At 41.5% G+C, this 24,940-nt stretch overlaps 2 protein-coding genes across 4 annotated transcripts in view; one reads left to right on the top strand and one right to left on the bottom strand.

Moving 5' to 3' along the window:
* dtnbp1b (dystrobrevin binding protein 1b) overlaps positions 1–24,940 on the bottom strand; it is a 120,145-nt gene that overhangs the window by 84,565 nt on the left and 10,640 nt on the right. Inside the window, exon 1 of one of the 3 annotated variants that reach the window (XM_061966904.2) lies at positions 270–556. The exons of the other annotated variants lie outside the window; for them this stretch is intronic. The gene's annotated coding sequence lies outside the window, so the exon portion shown is untranslated. Of the gene's footprint in view, positions 1–269; positions 557–24,940 lie in introns of those variants that run through there. 3 annotated transcript variants of the gene reach the window in all.
* On the top strand, positions 513–23,703 carry mylipa (myosin regulatory light chain interacting protein a). Its single transcript, XM_061966902.2, has 7 exons — positions 513–779; positions 3,424–3,614; positions 20,246–20,431; positions 20,633–20,830; positions 20,912–21,076; positions 22,060–22,501; positions 22,584–23,703. Exons 1-7 carry the CDS (start codon positions 693–695, stop codon positions 22,767–22,769), a joined length of 1,455 nt encoding a protein of 484 aa, XP_061822886.1. The 5' UTR covers positions 513–692; the 3' UTR covers positions 22,770–23,703.

The raw sequence follows: 24,940 nt of genomic DNA, 5'->3' as shown, positions 1-24,940 counted from the left end.
ACTAAAAGAATATAGAAGTGAAATATCTTCAAGTCAATTTCTAATATATCCTGGTTGGTAAAATGACTCATAGATAATAAACTTGATTAAATAAACAATAGTTAATTACACTCAGGTGCGAGCTAGCCCGACCGGGAACACAAGGCCGCCATTAAACTTTCATAAAAGTGTCGACAAGACAGCGAGCCGACCTATTTCGCAGCTATTTGTGGCCTATGTTCTCATATATAATTTACACAGACATTGTAACGCGGTATCCAAGCCATTACCTTCCAACTCTGGAGTTTGGCTAAACACGTCCGCTTCAGTAGGAGCAGGTGAGTTTTTCATGGACGTTACAAACCCCAACCAGGCGAGGGCGCCAAAACACCTCGCTTGCGCCGTGCACATGCATTAACACTTCTAATTGGCCAAAAAGCCGGAAGTGGCTCTTAGAAGCTGCCCCGCCATTGGTCTAGCGGCGCGTGGGGCGGTGCTCGTCCGTGGTTGCTCGGTTCATATAGACCCGGGCCGGCGACTGGAGCTCCGCCACACAGACTGTGAGTGAAAGTCGTAAGCAAGTGTCGTTCAGGGGCTACATGACGGGGATCATAAAGAAAGCTGGAGATTTGTTTTGATTAGGCTTTTTTTGTTTTGTTTTGTTCTGAGTGAAGAGTGGCACGTAAACCAAAGATTTTAAGCCGCCAGACGAAATGCTTTGCCACGTTACTCGCCCGGACTCGGTAGTGATGGAAGTGGAAGTTGACGCCAAGGCAAACGGGGAGGATTGTTTGAATAAGGTGAGTTTGGATAACATTTGTCATTGTGTCACTTTACTTTAAAGACGTAAAGTTACAAGAGTAGTTTACACAAATTTGTTATTGGTGTTTAACATAGTGATGAATGATATAGCCAGTGCATTAGGTCTCATGAAGGCGGATGGCTTTTCTCAAAAGGTTACTAGAGTTCATTCTCAAGTCGCCGAGCGCTTGATGTTCTCAACCTTTCAAATCTCCACTCCACACTTTGTGCCGCACGCAGACAATCGTCCCTCCGAAAGTGGATGTAGCATTAGGTTCTAAAAAAAAAACAACTTTAAATGCATTAGCTATGCATGCGGTGACTGGGTTCGATCATGTTATGTAATGAGGTTCCCACTGGCTGCTGCCTCTTGAAGCGGTGTGGACTCAGTGGCGTAGAGCCAGGGGGGCCACAGGGGCAAATTTGCACCAAGAAGAAAAAAAACACCCTTGATGTAACATAAAATATGACATTAAAACACAACATAAACCACTGGCATACTAATAAATGATAAATGGGTTATACTTGTATAGCGCTTTTCTACCTTCAAGGTACTCAAAGCGCTTTGACAGTATTTCCACATTCACCCATTCACACACACATTCACACACTGATGGCGGGAGCTGCCATGCAAGGCGCTAACCAGCAGCCATCAGGAGCAAGGGGTGAAGTGTCTTGCCCAAAGACACAACGGACGTGACTAGGATGGTAGAAGGTGGGGATTGAACCCCAGTAACCAGCAACTCTCTGATTGCTGGCACACCAGATCCTTGTAGTTCGCTGAGCTTCACACAAGGATCTGCGCTCGAAGGCAATGCAAACTCCTTCAAGATAGCAAAAAATAATGAACCAATCAGGATCGCCAAGCGGGATTTCATAGATGTTGATTCAAACAACAATGGCGGCACGCTGCGAGGAATCGTGTGCTGACATATTTTCTTTGCACAAACGACATTGATCGTCTACTGACATTGCTGTGTTGTTTCAGTAAAAGTTCTCTAACTTTTCGCGCTGTCGTTATCCAATATGTCGGCTGTTCTGTTTTGGATTTCCCAGCGTCATGGGTTGATTTCGATGTGAGTGGTTGAAGTAGCACGTCATTCAAAGATAACGGACAAGTGGTTTATCCAATCACATACAATGATTTTTTTTTTACAAGGCCCCGCCTTCTGAAATACATCTCCTATTGAGAAGTCCCAGATCCTGGTGTGGAGCTCAGCGAACTACAAGGATCTGTTGAGAGTCAGGTTATACTTATGTACCATTAGAACTGAACTATTAACATTTTGGGCCAAGGGGACTAGATAAGATTAAAATATTCATTTGACAATAAAGTAGTGTTGTATATTTGATGGTCGTGTGATGGGTGATGACCCAAGGAGACGCCAAGAGGAATCGTCGAACAAAAAGCTTTATTGGTTTCAGCGAGCCTCGGACTAGAGCTGCAGCTCTAGGACAAGTGTGCCAAATCTCTTCATTCGGCTGTCCTGTCAGAACACTGTGTTTAAATACCATTTCTTGTAGACCCCTTCTCCTTGTGGGTCAAATTTTGGTGCCGGACAGCCTGCATGTCACTCAGTTTATTTACTTGACTAGTCAACCTGTGATCGATTGGGGTCCGGTGACCTCCGACCCCTATCCTGTCCCTGTGTGGACCTTCTTCCAGATGTTACTTTCCTGGGAACTCCCTGCAGCGCCGTGGATGGACAAGTCCAATTTTCTCCAGTAAGCAAAATAAATTGACATCCAGCCAGCACATGCAACTTGATGCTCTTGTTTGTGTAGTACAGTTGGTTTGTCCTTGCTGTAATTGTGCCTCTCCAAGATATTGTATGACAGATCAGCTGTGGTGATATGAATGACATCTTCTTGCAGGACTTGGTCTTCACATACACGGTGGCTGTCAATTTTGCAAAGGCATTGTTGAACATATCTGTGGTACTTTTGTTGACAACATTGACGCAAGTAAACTCCGCCAGCGTCGTTCGTTGTCGATGTAGCATTCATGTTTTGCTTTAAGATGGTAATTTAAACTTGATGTGCACCAATGACAAGAAAGTGTGTCGCTGCAATACCAACAAGTTACCTCAGTTGTATCTTAAGTTCTGTTTTGAAGAGAAATTGTCCGTCGCTCATCGTAAACACAGACCATGTAACAATGTGCGCGTCTTCGGGGTTAAGCCTTACCCTGGATGTAATTAATCTTCACAAATTTTTGGTAAAGCGATATACATTTTTTCCCCCTTTCCTCTGTCCCTATGTGTTGACCTTCTTCCAGATGATACTTTCCTGGGAACTCCCTGCAGCGCTGCGGATGGACTCGTGCACTTTGACCTTAGTAGAAAAATGCTTTTAAAGGATTATGTGACCAAATACAAACACATGCTACTTCCAATCATATCAGAAAATTGTACATGATATAATTAACCACAGTAGTGGTGCAGTATTTTTGTTAGTTTGCATGCTAACATTTGGATTATTACCCTACCATTGGCATTCTGGCACGGTACGAGACGCTTCCTTCAAGTGACAGGGCAAAAAGACGGTGTAGAAATATAATCAGAAATGTTTTCAAACTACGTGACTTAATCAGGTTCTTACAGTGCATTGATGCATTCATACTGTTTCTCCTGCCCCCCCCAGGTTTGCAGAAAGTTAGGCATAATCGAGGTGGACTACTTTGGGCTGCAGTTCACGGGCAGCAAAGGCGAGAACCTGTGGCTCAATCTGAGGAATCGCATTTGTCAGCAGATGGACAACGTGGTGCCCTGCCGACTGAGACTGCGAGTAAAGTTCTTTGTGGAGCCCCATCTTATTCTGCAGGAACAAACCAGGTAATTAAAATGTATATTTCCCTCACTGAACTGTACCTCATGTGGCCCCAGACTGTGATGCGACCACCACCATGTTTGACTGTAGGCATAAAAATTTGTGTGTTAATTAATTTTTGGTGGATAGTAGATTGCTATAAAAGTATTACATTGACTACTCTAAAGTACTTCCAAGTTTTAGGCAACTTAAGTCTTGGAGAATGAGCCAAAAAGCTTCCTTTGAATTAAGACTAACAATAAAAACTAATAAAAACAACAAAATGAAGCCACTGTTTACATTTTCCAGGAGCATTATCTGATGCCTTTGTTTCCTAAACGCCGCCATGCCCTGCAGTAACCTCTTCTCTGAGCTCTTCCGGGGTTACTGCAGGTCGTTGTGACCGAGCTGGAAATGTGAGCCAGTGGCTCTGAGCCGTCATTGCCAGCCCCCCGGGACCCTCCTCTCTGTGACCGCCAGGACCTCTGTAACTGCCCCCCACTCACGCTCAGAATAACAGTGCGTGGCTTTGTGGCAAACAAAGGCACAGCGCAGCGTTTTGACATTTTTGCAGTTGTCGTTTGGGGAAACGGCGCAACTCCTGGCCCGTCTAGGATGTTCTGGCTTCAGCTTTGTTGTCATGGGAATTGACATTGCTCTTGAGCGCACTTGGCATGTTTAAATTATTGCTTTTCCCAACAAATTCAGGCCAAGACCAACTATGTTTTGCGTAATCCTAACAAACGGTGCTAACAACATTACCCGATACTCTGCGTCTGTAAAAACCCTCTGACTATTAAACCTTGACAAGCCCAGGTACTGACTCAGTGCTTCTGAGCCCCATATGGGTGCGCAGCTATAAATAGAAAGATTTGGAGCTCTCAGCACCTATCTAGCTCGTCGAGTTGTGTTCTAATTTTCTGTTCACTCCATGGTGCTACTATAAGAACTTTAAAAGTTCTTTGTGGTATTCCAGATTGATATCAGGCACTAACTGTTAAAAAAAGCGAGGTTAAAAAAAATCCTGGAATGTCACATTGTGTGGTTTCTGCAATCAGCAATGTGTGCTCTGAGAATACAGAGGCAGGTGTCAACAAATAGCTCTTGTTGTGAAATAAGGGAAAGGGACATAATGTAAAAACTTGCCTTTAAAATGCAACATTGAGTTGATATAAACAACAAGCATCATTCTGTAGATTCAAACATAACTTGTGGTGCGCAAAAGATGACTGGCCCGTAACCAATTTTGATTCAGAGGCAGCGTGAATTGTCCAATCTGGATTTAAATTACGTTTAGTTTAGACTGAGAGGATGCCACCATTTTCATTCTAGTACAAAACATGAAAAACAAATGTCCAATTTTTGTTTAGCACTGTATTTATGTTATTTATCTTATACAGCACTGTGTTTTTGAATGTTGGTCCAATTTCTAAATGGTACTAATTGTTTTTATTTTAAAACAAGAGTAAAAAAAATGTTTGCATTTTTATTTATACAGTGTTTCTGTATGTTAGATTGCAAGTTCTCCACAAAAGGGTTTGTACACTGTGTGCTAAATAACAACAACAACAATAATGTGCTTGGTAGAGGTAATGAATGCATTCTAAATAGGCTGGTTGCCGCCGTCTGGCACGGCGCCTTGGCTTGATGTTGACTTCATTCAAGCTGTCGCAACTTGTTTTGTCTCCCCATCAAGTCTCACTCCGCCACTCTCTGGCCCATATTTTGCAACCTTTTTGAGGCAGAAAGTGAAAATAAAACAGGAAGTGGGGGTGGTTGGAGGGTTGAGGGGGGACACCTTGCCGCCTGTGCGCTGACCTCGCTAGATTAGCAGGGGTTATCAACAGAAGGCTGGCGTTGGGCCCCGGAGGGCGAAGATACCGGTAAATTGGGGTTAGGGTATGATGGGGGTGTTGCGTAAAAAGGTGCGATAGGAGTTGGCGGGAACAATTAGCTAAAATAATCCTACATAACATCTGATAAAGTTGTAAATTAAAACAGAAGATGAAGCTAGTGCTTAGGACTGACTTCAGAAAAACTAGACAAAGATAACTACTGTGTGTATATATCACAGGAGCTGTTGTTTTTAAGGACATACTGCAAAAACACTTGTCAAAGATTCGCTAAACGACCGGAGCGATCTGCTGTTTTTAAAGACGTACTGCAAAAACGCTAGTCAAAGATCCTCTATACGGCAGGAGCACTGCTGTTTCGAAAGACACTGCAAAGTGCTTGTCAAAGATTTTTTTTACGACGAGTCAAAGGTCCTGTACATGACAGGAGCGCGCTGCTGTTTTTAAGGACATGCTGCAAAAAATGCTGCTCAAAGGTCCTTTATAAGTCAGGAATTTTGCGCTATTTTTAAAGACCTACATTGGGGGAAATAAAAGCTTTGTTGGTAAGCACAGAGGTCAGACATGTCTTGTAGTTGGTTATCAGGAGGGATTTTGGTCCACTTGTCTTTCCCAATTCTCTCCAAATTCGGCAGTTGCTTTGCAATTTGGAAGTTTCAACTCAGACCACAGAATTTCTTTGGCAGGGATTCGCAAACTGTGGTACGTGTACCACTTATGGTACGCCAAAGAAGCTTGTTTTGATTATATACAGATGTCCAATTTTCTCCAGTAAGCAAAATAAATTGACATCCAGCCAGCACATGCAACTTGATGCTCTTGTTTGTGTAGTACAGTTGGTTTGTCCTTGCTGCAACTGTGCCTCTCCAAGGTATTGTATGACAGATCAGCTGTGGTGATATGAATGACATCTTCTTGCAGAACTTGGTCTTCACACACACGTTGGCTGTCCATTTTGCAAAGGCATTGTTGAACTTATCTGTGGTACTTTTGTTGACAACATTGACGCGGGTAAACTCCGCTAGCGTCGTATGTCGTCCTCTGCTTGTTGTCCATGTAGCATTCATGTTTTGCTTTAAGATGGTAATTTAAACTTGATGTGCGCCAATGACAAGAAAGTGTATCGCTGCAAGACCAACAAGTTACCTCAGTTGTATCTAAAGTTCTGTTTTGAAGAGAAATTGTCCGTCTCTCATCGTAATCACAGACCGTGTAACAATGTGCGCGTATTTGGGGTTAAGCCTTAATCTGGATGTAATTAATCTTCACTCATTTCTGGTAACACGATATATATTTTTTTAATCACATGCATTAATGTTAACAGCCGTAATTATTATTGCTATACTGCTAACTAAACATTTTTTGAGGGCTGTATTAGCGCACCCAAAAACTTACCAAATCTTGCAAAACATTTGTCGACACGGAAATCACAAACGTTTTCAGGTCCCATTAGTTTTTTGGTTTTTTTTGGCACAATGTTGTAATATGAGACATTTTTATTTCGTCTTCAGAATGTGTCGCGGACCAATAAAAAAAAAAAAAAAGCTGCAAGCCACAAATGGCCTCCAGCCCACACTTCGGCACCCTTGGTCTAGAACCAAGACCAACACATTGTTTTTGAGCCACTCCTTTTTTTGCTCTGGCAGTATGTTTTGGGTCGTTGTCCTTCTGGAAGAGCATTCATGCCCCACCTTCAGTGTTCAGGTTGCAGCCAAAAGCTTCTCATCCAAGATGCTACGGTTCATCCGCCCCTCAATGCCATCTCTTTCTCGCCTAGCCTCCCCTTGGCTGTCATGTACTCATTCCAGTCTTGTGTAGGTCTACAATCTTGTCTCCAAGGTCCTTTGGCAGCTCTTTCGTTTTTCCCATGGTAGTGGGGAGGTTTGAATCTGTGACTGATGTCTTTCATCCACATAACGATTTGATTTTAGGGAAAGGACTACTTTTTTGGCTCTCATTTATCTTTTGTACGCACAAGATAGGGCCAAAAAGTCACAAGTGTTGTTTTTTACTTAGTGTATGATCTAAAAAAATAAAACATTAATTGGAACGAAGGGAGAATCGTAAATTTTCTGCAAATACTTTTATACAGAACTCCACGCAGTTTTTAAATGTTCATTTCTTGGTCAGAACTTACAAAACTAGTGGAGAATGAACTTATTTCCCCAACTGTACAACAAAAATGCTTGTCAAAGATCCTATATATGACTTGAGCGCTCTGTTTTGAAGGACCTGCTGCAAAAGACTATCTTTAGGAATCTGCTGCAGAAATGCAAGTCCTTCCCAAGTTTGAATGTTTTGTTTTAAGCAATGGTGCCGTCACCTTTGACCCACTAATGCTACCGTTACTCTCTGCCTTATCATGACACACGCACGCACTCACGCATACATTTGTGTGTGTGTCACGCATGTAAGGCCACAGGATAATCCATGCGTGCACACACAGGTCATGTTCAACAGGTGCTTTAGAAGCACAGGAACTTTCGCATGTCGTGGTAAACATCATTTAAATGAGCTCTGCTCAGAACAAAGCAGAAGGAGCCTGCGATGCACAAGTCTGTGCAGCCTTCCTATAGGACGTTTTTAAGATTACATAATGTGTGCTCTCTGAGAACAGCTTATATAAGCGGCTGCCACGTCGAGCTTAGAGGGTCACTCGGGCTGTTTAAGTTTTTTTTTTTTTTTAATTTTAAACGCAGAAGTTACGTCTAACTAGCCTGCAACCAACACAAGCAAGTCTTTGATTAGCCATGCTTTATTATCATCCACTGCAGCTCCCTTTTCCCTGTCTTTGCTATCACACTCTGGCCAGCTTCTTGCATGAAATAGGCTTTCAAGTGTGTAAGAAGAGCCTTTAGAAGGAAGTACAGACACGCAGACCTTCCTCCCAGTGGCTTGACTCCAACTAGCTCTAGATCTGCTCTCCAAAAATGGTTGTTGTTGTCGTTGAGCATCTTATTTGCATTAATCTGTTTTTTTTTCCCGTGACGTGCACTAAACGAGCCCTGCGTCGTTAAACTAGACTCGCCCAGGGGATGTTTGTAAAATAACACATTTTCTTTTCCTTTAAACTTGCTTGAGTTGTCGGGTGCAAACAGAGGACACGGTTACTGGTACACACTTCTATCACAAGTATTTATTCTGCCAGTGTTTGTAAAAGCCGACTTAGCTACAAATTAACTAGCAAGGAATCGTCTCACTGCATCTAAAACTAGTTTTTAGACATTTTAACCACAATCAAAACTTTCATCTACTTGGAATGTGAATATGTAACTACTTTTTTGGCACAAACACCAACTCGGAAAAGTCTGACTCGCAAATTACTTCATAAAAAAAAGCCTATAGAAAGTGACTGAAAAAAATGTCATTTTTAATGCCAGAGCAGCAGTTGGCAACGTCACTTTGCAAAGAAACTGTTAATTTACTTACGACTGGGTGTGCCCTGCCCTCCGCCCGAGTGCAGCTGGAATAGGCTCCAGCCTCCGCAACCCCGGAAGGGACAAGCAGTAGAAAATGGATGGATGGATGATTTGTTTTCATATTTCCAACTTCCCTGCAGTTCTAAACACACCATATAGAGGTGAAACTCAAAAATTGTGAGTAGGTTTGTTTAGATTTACAAGGCGAAACTAGTATGACATATGCAACTCAATATATTTATTTTTGATATCATTTTGATGATTATGGCCTACAGCCTTTGAAAACCTTGAATTGAAAATCTCAGAAAAGTTGGGGTTTTCAAAAGTTGTAAGCCATGATTCTCAAAATAACAAATAATGTCTTGACATATCTCACTTTGAGCTTATAACATTTGAAGTTGAATTACTGACATGAATAAACATTCAAATGTTTTTTAAGTTTTACCTGTGTACCATAAGTGGACTGTTTGGACTCCCATACAAAACACATATATTGAACACTATAGTTAGTCTTCTTGCTAATCAGAGCAAAAGTTAAGTTATTCGCCACTAGTACCGTATTTTCCGCACTATAAGGCGCATCGGATTATAAGGCGCACCTTCAATGAATGGCATATTTCAAAACTTTGTTCATATATAAGGCGCACCGGATTATAAGGCGCACCTATGTCAACAAAACAGTCAGATAGGTCAGTCAAACTTTATTAATAGATAACAAACCAGCGTTCTGACAACTCCGTTCACTCCCAAAATGAATAAACAGCTGATTTACTCGTGTTACGTAAATCAAACGTGCAATCACAATATAGTAACACGTGAAATAGTGCAGAGCAATAACAATATATCAATAACTCAACGTTGCTCAAACGTTAATGTCACACAACACAACACACTAAATAAAAATGTAAAGCTCACTTTATGAAGTTATAGCTCATTCACAAATCCCTCGAATTCTTCCTCTTCAGTGTCCGAATTAAACAGTTGAGCGAATACGGCATCCAACATGGCCGGCTCCGTCTCGTCGAAGTCGTCATTAATGGAGTCAGTGTCGTTGCCGTTTATTAGTTCAGTGACAATTCCTGCCTTCCTGAAAGCTCGGACCACAGATGAGACTGAATCAGCCCAGGCATTTACGATCCACTGGCAGATAGTGGCGTATGTCGTCTGGCGCTGTCTCCCTGTCTTGGTGAACATCACGTGTGTTCGCCTTCTGTCATCCACTGTTCCCACGCAGTTAGCAGTCTAGCTTCGAATGCCCTGTTGACACCAATATCTAGCGGCTGGAGGTCTTTTGTCAATCCACCCGGAATGACGGCGAGTATTGAATTAAGCGCGTAAGCGTGTCTCTTAATGTGATGTTATGAGCTAGCAAATATAACAACTACACTACCCAGCATGCAACGATAGTGACGAGCATGCGCGGTAGCCCTGAGAAGCGTTGTTGTATGCTGGCAGTTAGAATGTGGTTATGACCACGCTGTGAGTAAACGTTGAGAACTCAGTTAACACGCCTCGTCTGCATTATTTATAATTAGACAGACAACACACTTAATAGGAGCCATTTTGGGGTCTTTACATAAACACACAAATGGAAATGAAACGTCACATATCCCAGCATGCACTGCGCGCTTCTTCTTCTTCTACGGGGAAAAAAGATGGCGGCTGTTTACCGTAGTTGCGAGACCGAAACTTTATGAAAATTAATATTAATATTAACCCATATATAAGGCGCACCGGATTATAAGGCGCACTGTCAGCTTTTGAGAAAATTTGTGGTTTTTAGGTGCGCCTTATAGTGCGGAAAATACGGTACCTGAAGTTCTGGACTAGTTGGGGGCACTTTCCTGACTGTACATGGTGACCACAAAACAGTAGTTTTGCTGATTGCCACTAGCAAGCCAAGCTAACTGCCAAAGTTTAAAGTGATTGCCTAGGCTCCCAATGCCATGCAGCAAAAACAAAAAAATCTTGCGTTAACATCAATCATGTTTTTTGTTTACACTCAACTGAAAGGAGGCGGCACTTTAGAGACCAACTCTATGTTTAAGCTGCAGTCCAAAGTGGACCAAATCTGATTTTTTCCAAAGACTGTTTTTTTCCCAGCTGACTGTTTCGATTACAAGTACCTTTTTATTAGACTTCAGTATAAACCTGCACAGGGCCCAATGTGGCCTCGACGTCACTTGAATGCACAGTTCGATAAAGTGAAAACAAAGAAGGTTGACTGGATTCCGTAGATTAACAAGGAAGTCTCTAATACTACTACTACTACTTTGCAAAATGTAGGCCGCCACACCTTAAAAATTAGTTCGTTTTTTTTACATGAAAAACAAATTAAAGTAATATAGTGTATGAATTAATGGATATATATTGTAATTAATTGGGTAAGGTTCTAATCTTTTTATGGCTGTTAAGTAGAGGAGGCACAGACATCAGCATGGATCTGCGTTAGCGGTATTTTTTAACTTGCGTAAAAAAACTTACGCAAAGTACGTAACATGTAAGCAAATGCGCCACGTACACGTCAATTCCGGTCCTTCAACAATCGCTATTTCTTAGGAATCAAAGTGTGTGTGTATATATACATATATATACCGTATTTTCCGCACTATAAGGCGCACCTAAAAACCACAATTTTTCTCAAAAGCTGACAGTGCGCCTAATAACCCGGTGCGCTTTATTACGATTCATTTTCATAAAGTTTCGGTCTCGCAACTTCGGTAAACAGCCGCCATCTTTTTTCCCGGTAGAACAGGAAGCGCTTCTTCTTCTACGCAAGCAACCGCCAAGGAAAGCACTCGCCCCCATAGAACAGGAAGCGCTTCACCCGCCCCCATAGAACAGGAAGCGCTTCACCCGCCCCCGGAAGAAGAAGAAAAAACGCGCGGATATCACCGTACGTTTCATTTCCTGTTTACATCTGTAAAGACCACAAAATGGCTCCTACAAAACGATCCGGTTCATAAAAAGACGCAATCTCTCCATCCGCACACGGATTACTACCGTATTTCACAGCAACTGAACCGCACTGTGGAACGGGAGCACGTACGGTGAATATTCGCTCCACAGGGAATGAGAAGTCATCCTTCACTGTGGTTCTAGCTTGCCATGCTAACTTCCACCCATCCAAAAGAGACCTTTCCAGCCGGCGTCATCATAAAAGCTAACTCGAAGGGATGGATGGATGAAGAAAAGATGAGCGAGTGGTTAAGGGAAGTTTACGCGAAGAGGCCGGGTGGCTTTTTTCACACAGCTCCGAAGGCGAACACACCTTCACTAAGACGGGCAGATAGCGCCGGTCGACATACGCCAACATCTGCCAGTGGATCGTAAATGCCTGGGCAGATAGTTTCGGTCACAACTGTGGTCCGACCTTTCCGGAAGGCAGGATTCACAGAACTGCTGGACAACAGTGACACTGACTCCGGTGACTTCGACGAGACGGAACCGGCCATTTTGGATCCCGTATTCGCCCAACTTTTCAATTCGGACACCGAAGACGAAGAATTCGAAGGATTTACGAATGAAGAATAACTTCAGAAGGTGAGCGCTATGTTTATTTTGTGTGTTGTGACATTAACGTTCGAGCAACATTATGTTGCTATTGTTCTACACCATTTTGAATTTTACTATGTTTGTGATTGCACATTTGCGTACATTTTGGGACAGAGTTGTTAGAACGCTGGTTTTCGATATATTATTAAAGTTTGACTGAACTATCTGACTGTTTTTTTGACATTCACTTTAGCGCAGCGTTTTTTTGACATTCACTTTAGCGCAGCGTAGGCGCGGCTTTTAGTCCGGGGCGGCTTATTGGTGGACAAAATTATGAAATATGTAATTCATAGAAGGTGCGGCTAATAATCCGGTGCGCCTTATAGTGCGGAAAATACGGTATATATATATACATATATATATATATATATATATATATATATATATATATATATATCTTCATATATTACACAGAGTATAGCCTATTATTTGCACACTATTGACTAGTGAAGCTTTGAAAAATACTTTAATCAGTGAAACTATGATAACGTAAACATCGCAAACAGGTCGCACTGCCATTTAGACTGCAGTCACATTTGAAAAGATCAAAGTACAAACAGCCCATATGTCTGCGCTAATTTATTTTCTAAATATTTTTGTAATTTTATCAGTCCTGATTAAAGAGGGAAGGCGTAGCGCAAAGTTTACTGGGGTTCATTGACAGCTAGTAACCTTTGTTGCGCCCCGTACAAACCGCATTGTTGCAAGCGCCGAGGGCTGTGCCACTGATTGGCTGCCAGTGGGCGAGTTGCAGCATCTGAGCAGGGGTGTTGGGTTTCACTTTCTGTGTGGAGCTGTTTTGTTCTGAAACACACACACACATTTGTACACTAAACCAGCTGACATTCACTGCATCCCACTTGAACAGGCGACGTTGGCTCGGGGTTAGAAGACACTAAGATGGACAAAGGTTTATTATAGAGATGTGCAGAAGAGAATGAAGGACATTATTTGACTTTATTGCTCGTTTTCTCTTTGATTCAGTGATTCCAAGCAGGCTGTTGAACATTTAAATTCCTGCAGCACCCTCACTCACTTTATCTATGCACAGCGGTACAGTCAAGTAGGTCAGGTGACTTCCTGGTACGGTCTGACACCTTGGTGAGCGTGGTTCTAAAAACAACGATGGAACGCTGCGATGGCTCTTAATGGAGTTAGCGCAAATGTCTGAATGGCTCACTTGACATGATGCACCTCTTTAGTTGAGAGGGATTTTAAGCTTTTATTATAGGCCCGTTTAGGCCTAATGGGCTTTGAAAGGAATAATGCAAGAGAATGGTATGAGGCTCACCTTGGACAAACCCTCCCAAGTTCACATGACTATAAATTATAAATGTGGTGCCTCCTACGGGTTGTGTTAAAAATAAGTTAGAAGACCGGCTAGCATACGTTTAATCATTTGATACATCAACTAATCATTTGATAAATGCTAAATGATTTCACCATTCAGTTTTAACAATTGAGGAGTAGACGTTGCACACAAAAAGGACTTTTTCGGGATGCTATAGAAACAGAGGTTTGAAATGCATGTACACTTATACACATTGTATCGGTACACCGGCATTAAATACCGATATTGGCGATAAAATTAATTGTATAAATGCTTTAAACGTCATCAAACATGAATGTGATTCATTTCCATGTTTATTCTCGATCCGCTATGTAACTAAATAGTTTTTCTTGATGCCACCCGCTGAAATTGTGATATCGTACCTTTCAAAAGTGATTCCTACCCCTCATTTAGATGCTTCTACTGACGTCAAAGTTCAACCACAAGCTTGTAGGAGGCAGTAATGTGTTAGAAGTATCGAAAATAAAAATATTTTCTTTATAGTATAAATACAATTTATAAATGATTTTAATACTGGATTTGCACCAAAATAATAATGTAATCAAACACAAATGTTTCCATTTGTTTATTTCCCTACTTGACACCACTGACAAAATATTGTTGCCGATCCCTACCTCTCGTTCAGAGTCCTGCAAAATCTGCCTGGTTAAAAGTTGCGCTCGATGCGGTCCCACTTCAGTCCTACAGGAGGCAGTTAAGTGTTAGAGATATCAAAACATAAAGGACGGTTGGCGTTTCCACATATATAAATCAATATAATCCTAGATCCGCCACAAAATATCATGTTTTTTTTCAAGTCTGTTAGTAGTTTTTGTGTAATATCGCTAATAGTCTGGCTTCTCGCAGCTACACAGTTGCAGTTGTATAGCAGATCACGGCGGTAGCTGCAAGATATTTGGCATCAAACTTCACCAGCTGTGCCTGCAGGAGCTCCACTCCATCGCCAGCAAAACATGCTGACTTGGCTGTATGTGACCACCTCCTCGGTCACTCAGCTGGCCCCAGCGAGACTGATCCTGATATATTTTTCCCCTTGGATGAATGTCTTGTTTGTTTAAAATGTCAGCGTGAGGAGCAGCCATGTTTTCTTGCTTTTGTCGCAAAGTATCGCTCCCTCACTCTGCCTCAAGGCAGTTGGACCAGATGAGCAGTCAGTCTCCTGCTGTAGTTTTTAAAACCTGCAGCTAATTATACTAATAATGTTTGTCATCTAGCATCGCTGACCTCAGATCTGCCAAAGAAGGCACCTGTTAACACATGCGTGCACCCACAACAACTGTGGTCGGGTCGTGTTACGTTTACCCACCAAAAATTTCTGTGTATCACCATTTGTTTGTATGAAATAGTTAAACATGTAAAGAATATTATAGAAAAACAATAATTAATCTGGAAAAAAAGATTTTAGTGAGAAATTTCAAATAAATAAATAAATAAATGATAAATGGGTTGTACTTGTATAGCGCTTTTCTACCTTCAAGGTACTCAAAGCGCTTTGACACTACTTCCACATTTACCCATTCACACACACATTCACACACTGATGGAGGGAGCTGCCATGCAAGGCGCTAACCAGCACCCATCAGGAGCAAGGGTGAAGTGTCTTGCTCAGGACACAACGGACATGACGAGGTTGGTACTAGGTGGGGATTGAACCAGGGACCCTCGGGTCGCGCACGGCCATTCTTCCACTGCGCCACGCCGTGAAGTGTTTTGGATGATTTGTGCTGATCCAAAATAGGGCTGATGTTCAATTTGGTTTAACATACTACAATGCATCCAGAAACTATTCACAGCGCTTCACTTTTTCCACATTTTGTTATGTTACAGCCTTGTTCCAAAATGTAATGAATTAATTTTTTGTCCTCAAAATTCTGCAGACCATGCCGAAAATGACAATGTGAAAAAGTAGTTTTTTGTTTTTTTAAATTTTGAACATTTGTTAAAATAAATAAATTAAATAAATCACATGTACTTAAGTATTCACAGCATTTGCTCAATACTTTGTTGATGCAGCTTTGGCAGCAATTACAGAACATTTTGCATAAATCATAAAACAACTTTTCACATTGTCATTATGGGTTATTGTGAGTAGAATTTTGAGGACAGAAATTGATGTATTCCATTTTGAAATAAGGCTAACAAAATATGGAAAAAGTAAAGCTCGGATGCATTGTAAATGGACCATAAGCATAAGTGTCAGTAATAATTGTTCTTCTTTTATGAAGCTTAAAGTCTCAAGTGTTTCACAGGTGTATTATAATATGATGCAACATAAAATAATACCACAATGAGCCATAATACCTACACAAAGTAGACTAGTCTCAGCACGACTGACTGATGGTAACCTTTGGCAAACCTGAACTGTAGTAACCTCCGCGGCTTGCCCAATAGTAACCCCAGGTCGGCACTCGGCACCCTGCTGCCTTTAGGCCAAGCCTATTGTTTGCGTCAGGCAGGTAACAGCGCCGCATCACATGACTCCTGCTGGGCCTGACACAATGGGGAAGTGTTTGTGCGGGATGTTTAACACCGTATCAAAGCTATGTTTGTTACGCCGCTTGCTTGTTGTGGTCTGGATGGCGGACATTTTCGCCTGCGAAGCGTGTGATGTCTTCTCGAAGCGTGTCTAGTGTGTTTTTTTTCTACATACCTTTGTTGTATATGTGCCGATCCACCAGAGAGCCTCGGTCGGTCTCTCAGGACGGCACAGGAAGCGTCAGTGCCTCCGTCCCCATGGAACACATAGCCAGATATACAAAAGAAAAAATGGGTGTCAAGACCGATCGCATATTGAAAGCCTCAGACGTCCCACAATAGTGTATTGGCCTTTGTACTGAAATGTAGAAGCTACAAAAGTGCTGTTTGTACTTTTGCGATTGTAATTGTTATCAACTTTTTATATGTACCGGTACTAGAATCCACATATCACACACAGCAAGGTACCGTTAAGGAGTGAGACAGCAGAACAAAAACGTTAGTAACACGAGCATAGCCACGTTCGCTAAAGTGTTAACATTACACCCCAATTATAACAGCAAAATTATGCTAGGTAAGCCCATTTGCTAAATAAAAACTAAAGTTTCACATGTATAACTATTGTGTCTCTAGCTGATTGATGGATAGTTGGCAGAGCTCCAGGCTTAATGTTACAATGTGTAGCGAAGCCTGGGGAAGGAGGCGTTTCCTCTACTGTTAGAACATCACAAAAAAGTCAAATTTGCATTATAGGAGTAGGCCTATAGGCCGATATTCAATATGTCAATTATCCGGACAATAAATGGAAATGAAGATGGTAAGATTGCCAGCCTCGATAATTGCCATGTATGCGTTGCTACGGGTTAAAAAAGCAGTCACTCTTTTGCATCAGTTGCAGCAGCTGCGGGCATATGTATATAAACGGTAGCAACGATAGCCGCTGTAAAACTCCCGATGGTTAGTAATACCTTACTAAATTAAAACGATCAAAAACTGTGATTGATAACCAGCTTGCTAACACGTAAACAAGAGACATTAAGAAGAGACTAACGTCTTTCCCCATTACGAAACGTTATTTCCCAATCTAAACTTGTATAAACACATTACTGTCTAAACAACAGAGCGACAGTATTGTTTTGGTTGTTTATATTTGAGGGTCTCCCACCCCTCCTTAACAGAGACAGAACCTATTTTATTGCTTTTGGTTGTGATATTTATTCAAGTGCAAAATGTTGTTTATTTTATTTTTTAGAATTTCTTTATTATATTTAACTTAGTATTTAAAAGTTTACACTTCAATTACAATGTTAAATTATACAAGAAAAACAAGTTGATTGCATTTGAAAGGGTATACTTGCATTATTATTATTATTATTATTATGTATTATCATTACATTAGTGGTTAATTTTAATTTTTTCTTTTAGAGTCCATTTTAAAATGATCTTACTCGTTTTTAAATCCTTACGTGGTCTTGCCCCACCTTACCTCTCTGAGCTGCTCCATCTCTATGCCCCCACCCGGTCCCTCAGGTCAGCTGATCAGCTGATCCTGGAGGTACCCAAAACAAAGCGCAAGCTCAGAAGGGACAGAGCTTTCTCTGTTGCGGGTCCCAAACTCTGGAACGATCTCCCTCTCCATGTGAGACAGGCCCCTTCTTTGGCTATTTTTAAGACCCTTCTTAAAACCCATTTTTATTCACTGGCTTTTAACCCAGCATGAGACTTTGAACTGTTTTTAGCTTTTAACTTTTTGAACTGTTTTTAACTTTTAAACTGTTTTTATCTAACAAACTGTTCTTAGGGTAATTTATATTTGCTTTTTAATTGTGTATTTTTATTTCTGTTTTAAATGTTTTTTTTAGTCTGTCCTTTGCCTCTATTTCTTTGTGGTGTACAGCCCTTTGTTTTTCAACTGTGCTTGTTTTTAAAGGGCTTTATAAATAAAGTTGGTATGGTATGGTAATTTGGTTTTAAAATAATGTTGACAATAATTTGTAGGTCAATATATATCTAAAAATTGTTATTGGCCCAGGCCTAGATAGGAGACGCCTTTTTAAGGCATTTTTCCACCACGTGGTTCAGTTCAGTATGATCCGGCTTGATATTCTAAAGTAGAAATTCCCAGAAGATCAACAATTACTAAAAACTGATTGATACTGCTCGGTGGCGGAAACAAAACTGAAAGCAGAGCGTATCAGTAGTCACCACTTCCAATCTTCTTAAGGTTACTGTGCCATAAGTCGAGTGAAGGTAGGCGTCAGCCGAGGTTACTACAGTTCAGCGGCAGCCACGATGATGTCAGGATTATCAGTCAGGGTGTTCTCGCTTCCCGCTGTGCAGAATTCCTCACATCTTGTGGACAAAACAATGGAAAAGACTGCTGTCTTTGGCAACGCCAGAACTTGGTGTTCTTCAACCCGAACAAAAGCAGTTGGTAAAGACACTTCATCTTGACAAGTGGGCCCATAGAATTCCCCAACAATGTGCTGTAGATCTTCACATGGGTTTATTCAAGGAGGTCTGACAGCGAGTACGAATCAGAGACCAACATATTGTAGCTCAGTCTTGTGAAAACACTTTCTTCTAAGGGAAGTTCTAACTGTGCATTTTTAGGACTTTGAAAGAGAAAATGCGTCAGTGAAGACTTGTAAGGCCCACATTGTTTGTGTTGCAGTGACACGCAAGTCAAAGTGACTTATACACTCAAAGAAGAATCGATTACCGTATTTTCCGCATCATAAGGCGCCCTGGGTTAAAAGCCGCGCCTTCAATGAACGGCATATTTCAAAACTTTGTCCACCAATAAGCCGCCCCGTGTTGTAAGCCGCATCTAACTGCGCTAAAGGAATGTCAAAAAAACAGTCAGATAGGTCAGTCAAACTTTAATAATATATTAAAAACCAGCGTTCTAACAACTCTGTTCACTCCCAAAATGTACGCAAATGTGCAATCACAAACATACGTATATCAACATGGACAGAGCTGCGTGAAAAAAGCCACCCGGCCTCTTCGCGTAAACTTAAACTTACCTTAACCACTCGCTCATCTTTTCTTCATCCATCCCTTCGAGTTAGCTTTTATGATGACGCCGGCTGGAAAGGTCTCTTTTGGCAAGGTCTTCCTTTTGAATATCACCATGGGTGGAAGTTAGCATGGCAAGCTAGAACCACAGTGAAGGATGACTTCTCATTCCCTGTGGTGCGAATATTCACCGTACGTGCTCCCGTTGTATCCAGTGCGGTTCACAGGAATATCAGTTGCTGTGAAATAGTAATCCGTGTGCGGATGGAGAGATTGCGTCTTTTCATGAACCGGATCCTTGTCGCTTAGTAGGAGCCATTTTGTGGTCTTTACAGATGTAAACAGGAAATGAAACGTACGGTGATATCCGCGCGTTTTTTCTTCTTCTTCCGGGGGCGGGTGGTTGCTTACAGTAGAAGAAGAAGCGCTTCCTGTTCTATGGGGGCGGGTGCTTACCTTGGCGGTTGCTTGCGTAGAAGAAGAAGCGCTTCCTGTTCTACCGGGAAAAAAGATGGCGGCTGTTTACCTAAGTTGCGAGATCGAAACTTTATGAAAATGAATCTTAATATTTATCCATATATAAAGCGCACCGGGTTAAAAGCCGCACTGTCAGCTTTTGAGTAAATTTGTGGTTTTTAGGTGCGGCTAATGGTGCGGAAAATACGGTACCTATTCAGTGGCTTAGTGGTTAGTGTCCGCCCTGAGATCGGTAGGTTGTGAGTTCAAACCCCGGCCGAGTCATACCAAAGACTATAAAAATGGGACCCATTACCTCCCTGCTTGGCACTCAGCATCAAGGGTTGAAATTGGGGGTTAAATCACCAAAAATGAGAATAGTCGCAGCCACCGCTGCTGCCTACTGCTCCCCTCAACTCCCAGGGGGTGAAAAAGGGGATGGGTCAAATGCACCTAGGTGTGTGTGTGACTATCATTGGTACTTTAACTTTAACTTTAATTAACTGGTTCCTTTTCCCTCCCTCTAGACACGTATTCTTCATGCAAGTGAAAGAGGACCTCCACAACGGTCACCTGCGCATGGGCTTGGAGCAAGCTGAGGAACTGAGTGCCCTCTTGGCCCAGGCCGAGTTTGGCGACTACAACCAAAACACAGCCCAGTACTGGTACTCAGAGCTTTGTGGGGAGGAGCCCTGTCCTGACACCATCAACAGGTAGGAGGACAATAACGAACTGTGCAGATGAACAGTTAGGTCGTACAGTTGACCCCAGAGATCAATACAAGTAGAGGTGTTGCACTCACGGCATTGGTCTTACGCAACCGTCTCTATTTGTAAACTCTCTGCGGGGGTAGTATTGGGCCCCCTTTCTTTACAGTAACAGAGAAGATTGATGACATTGGGTGTCTTCCACAGCATTGTGTCCAGACACAAGGCCCTGGAGGGGGCGAGCCAGGGCTCTGTGGAGTATCAAGCCCTGCAGCTTGTCTCTTTGCTGGAGCACTACGGCGTGGAGTGGCACTGGGCCCGGGACGCTAACGGACAACGTCTGGCCATTGGCGTCGGACCTGAAGGTATCGCCATCTGCAAGGAGGACTTCAGCCTCGTCAACCGGTGCGTACCAACACAACCAAATCCTGGAACTTGCCTAACATTTTGAATCCTAAATGCGGTCTTCTCTCTCGCAACAAACAGGGTGAGCTATCCTGTCATTCAGATCGCCACCCAGTCGGGGAAGACCGTTTACTTGACGGTTACCAAAGAGACCAACGACAACGTAGTGCTTATGTTCAAGCTGATCAGCAATCGGGCCGCCAGTGGCTTGTACCGTGCCATCACCGAAACCCACGCCTTTTATAGGTAACACCAAAAAAACGCCTTTTTTATGACTGCCTAATTGATTGGAACCAAGTTAGCAAGCAACATAGGAAGAGTAGTTATGATGCTAACAACCTTAGAGAGACTTAATGAGCAGGTTTCTATGTTGCAGCTACACCTCCAGGTCACTAGTGTGTGAGTGACAAGACAAAACGCTTCTTTGGAGGAAGTAAAACTTAAAGCCCGTGGGCCACATCATTTTATGTGGCCTGCGAATGCCTGGAAATAATATGCATCAATGTATTTTATCTTTTCTTAGTGAATGTATTTTTCTTTCCATTTTGACATTAAAAAATAAAGACACTGCATGCAATTGCATGACACTTTGTATTATCTAATGCAACAAAATATTATATCATATATTCCCCCAAAGAATTTGTAAAAAAAAAAAAAAAAAAATTAATATCTGCTTGATTTATGATTTCAAAGCAAGTTATCCATCAAAATGTACACTCTTTAAAACGACAACAAATTTTACGTACAATTCTGATGACTGAGCTGCCATTTTACAGTAAAAACTGTCATGTCATACCGTTATTTACAGTAATACACTATAAAAATGACTGTAGGTTTTTGCGGTAAAAAAAAAAAATAGCTTAGTTGCAAGAATTTTACCGTAATCAAACAGTAGTACTGCTTTTTAAAGTAATAAGCTGTACAATTCTGGCGGCTGAGCAGACAGTTTTTTACAAGAAAATCTAAAATATATATATTTTTACAGCATATGTAAAAAAAATTAAATTAAATGCATAGATAATTATTTAATATCATAAAGAAAATACATTTTTATTCGTATAATATCCACTCTTACAAGCGGCCCTCTGAGGGCTACCATAACTGTGATGTGGCCCTCAATAAAACGAGTTTGACACCCCTGCATTAAGCGTTCTTTAGAAGGAAACTCAACATTTTTCCCGTAAAATTTCTGCAAATGTCATCTCCTTCTATGTTCTGCCTCTGTCAAGGTGCGACACAGTTACAAACGCGGTGATGATGCAGTACAGCCGGGACTTCAAGGGCCACCTGGCGTCCCTCTTCCTCAACGAAAACATCAACCTGGGCAAGAAGTACGTCTTCGACATCCGCCGCACGTCCAAGGAAGTCTACGATCACGCCCGCCGCGCCCTCTACAACGCCGGCGTCATGGACTTAATGTCACGCTCCAGCAGCGGCTCACCGTCGTCACGCTCACCCAGCCGGGATGACATGCAGCATCACGAGGAGGCGGAGCAGCAAGACGACGGCTCCGACTGCGGCAGCTGCCAGCAGAGTCGAGCGCTGCAGGAGAGGCTGCAGAAGCTGCAAGAGGCGCTGCTGTGCATGCTGTGCTGCGAGGAGCAGATCGACGCTGCCTTCTGCCCGTGCGGACACCTAGTGTGCTGCCAGACCTGCGCCAATCAGCTGCAGGTGAGACTATACCTGCGACGCAGCACCAAAGTTAGCCATGGGAAATAAAAAAACTAATCCGTGTCTTATTTCTTCCTTGCAGTTGTGTCCAGTGTGTCGCTCGGAGGTGGAGCACGTACAGCACGTTTACCTGCCCACCTGCACTAGCCTGCTCAACCTGACCATGGCCGACAACCAACGGCACCACGGCGGAATCCCGGCGTCCATCTGCCGCGACCTGGCCTCTTCTCATAACTGCACAGAGTACGACAAGATCTACCACACGTAAAAGAATGACTTTTGGGGAACCCTTTTATTTTTTTGTGGTACGTCAATGTTTCTACCCCAACATCCCCCTGATTGATGGACAAACCACTCCCTCCAAGATGTGAGTGTGTGCGTGTATTTTGACAAATGGTTTTAGTCTGCAATGTTAATTTAAATGATCGCATCAGTTGAGCTGATACATCACACACCTTTTTTATGTTGTTTTTAGAAGAGCACTGTACAAACTGGTGTTCACCTTTTTAGAAGCCTTCGTGATTTTCACTAAACTTTTATTGAATGGAGTGAGACACTGAGTACGGTAGTTGTTTTTTTAATCTTTGTCTTGTGTTGAGTTTTACATGCCAATGAGGAGGCTTTTAGAGGCTAAGCACTTATTTAAGTTCACCCATAACGTCCACCAGCAGACACTCCACCATAGAACACATAAAAACAGCTGAAGTTTATTTACGGAAATATCTCCATACCAAATGACAGACTAGAAAAAGCCTCTAAAAGCCTAGTTAGTCTCCTGTGTAATTCTCCTCTCGGGTGCCGTAGTAAAGGTCTGTTTTTCTAAAAGGTACAAAGATCTGTGCAATACCTACCTGCTTCTTCTTATTTAATGTTGCTATTTAAAAAATTTTTAAATGTCACTTTACTGAGGAAGCTGCATTCACACCGCTTGTCTTCTAGAGAGGTTCAGCCTTAATGTAGCAGCACCGCCATCTTTGCTTAGAAAATTCCAACATGTTTTTGTCTAAGAAAAAATGTAGTTAAGGGACTTTTTTTCCATCACGTACAAGTAACGATTTTGTTTCTGTTTCCTGAAGCAAAAGCCACTGTTGGTTGCTTTCTAATGACATGACTGATATTAGGTCTTATAATATTCTGCTTTTGACCAAGGAGAAAGTATTAATAAAACACATTTTTTAAATAAATACAAACCTGGCTCTGGAGTTTTGATATATTTTTAAAATAGGCATGTGAAAATTTAGTCGATTGTTATTTATGTATCTATTTGTGTTTAAACTCATGCTTTACAATAGGGATATTCAGCTCATGCAGCATATTCCTAAAAAGACATTGAAACCGACAGATGATTTTTTCCTCACACCCATACTTGCCAACCTTGAGACCTCCGAATTCGGGAGATGGGGGTCGGGGGTGGGGCGGGGGTGTGGTTAAGAGGGGAGGAGTATATTTACAGCTAGAATTCACCAAAAGTCAAGTATTTCATATATATATATATATATATATATATATATATATATATATATTCGAATTCGGAGGTCTCAAGGTTGGCAAGTATGGGTGTGAGGAAAAAATCATATATATATATATATATATATATATGATTTTTTTTCATATATATATATATTTTTCATATATATATATATATATATATATATATGATTTTTTCCTCACACCCATACTTGCCAACCTTGAGACCTCCGAATTCGAATATATATATATAAATAAATGATAAATGGGTTGTACTTGTATAGCGCTTTTCTACCTTCAAGGTACTCAAAGCGCTTTGACACTACTTCCACATTTACCCATTCACACACTGATGGCGGGAGCTGCCATGCAAGGCGCTAACCAGCAGCCATCAGGAGCAAGGGTGAAGTGTCTTGCTCAGGACACAACGGACATGACGAGGTTGGTACTAGGTGGGGATTGAACCAGCGACCCTCGGGTTGCGCACGGCCACTCTTCCACTGCGCCACGCCGTATATATATATATATATATATATATATATATATATATATATATATATATATATATATATATATATATATATATATATATATATATATATATATATATATATAAATAAAAGAAATACTTGACTTTTGGTGAATTCTAGCTATATATATTTATTTATTTTATTATATATAAATAAAATAAATACTTGAATTTCAGTGTTCATTTATTTACACATATATACACACAAAACACTCATCTGCTCATTGTTGTACTTGAAAGTGCAATGCTTTGCAGCCAGAAGCACAGCCTTATATACTACAAACCCCGTTTCCATATGAGTTGGGAAATTGTGTTAGCTGTAAATATAAACGGAATACAATGATTTGCAAATCATTTTCAACCCATATTCAGTTGAATATGCTACAAAGACAACATATTTGATGTTCAAACTCATAAACATTTTTTTTTTTTGCAAATAATCA

Source organism: Nerophis lumbriciformis, linkage group LG11 (genome assembly GCF_033978685.3).
Source record: "Nerophis lumbriciformis linkage group LG11, RoL_Nlum_v2.1, whole genome shotgun sequence".
In the NCBI taxonomy this organism is placed as follows: Eukaryota; Metazoa; Chordata; class Actinopteri; order Syngnathiformes; family Syngnathidae; genus Nerophis; species Nerophis lumbriciformis.
Note: the sequence above shows the minus strand (reverse complement) of the source record. Positions and strands in the feature narration are given on the sequence as shown.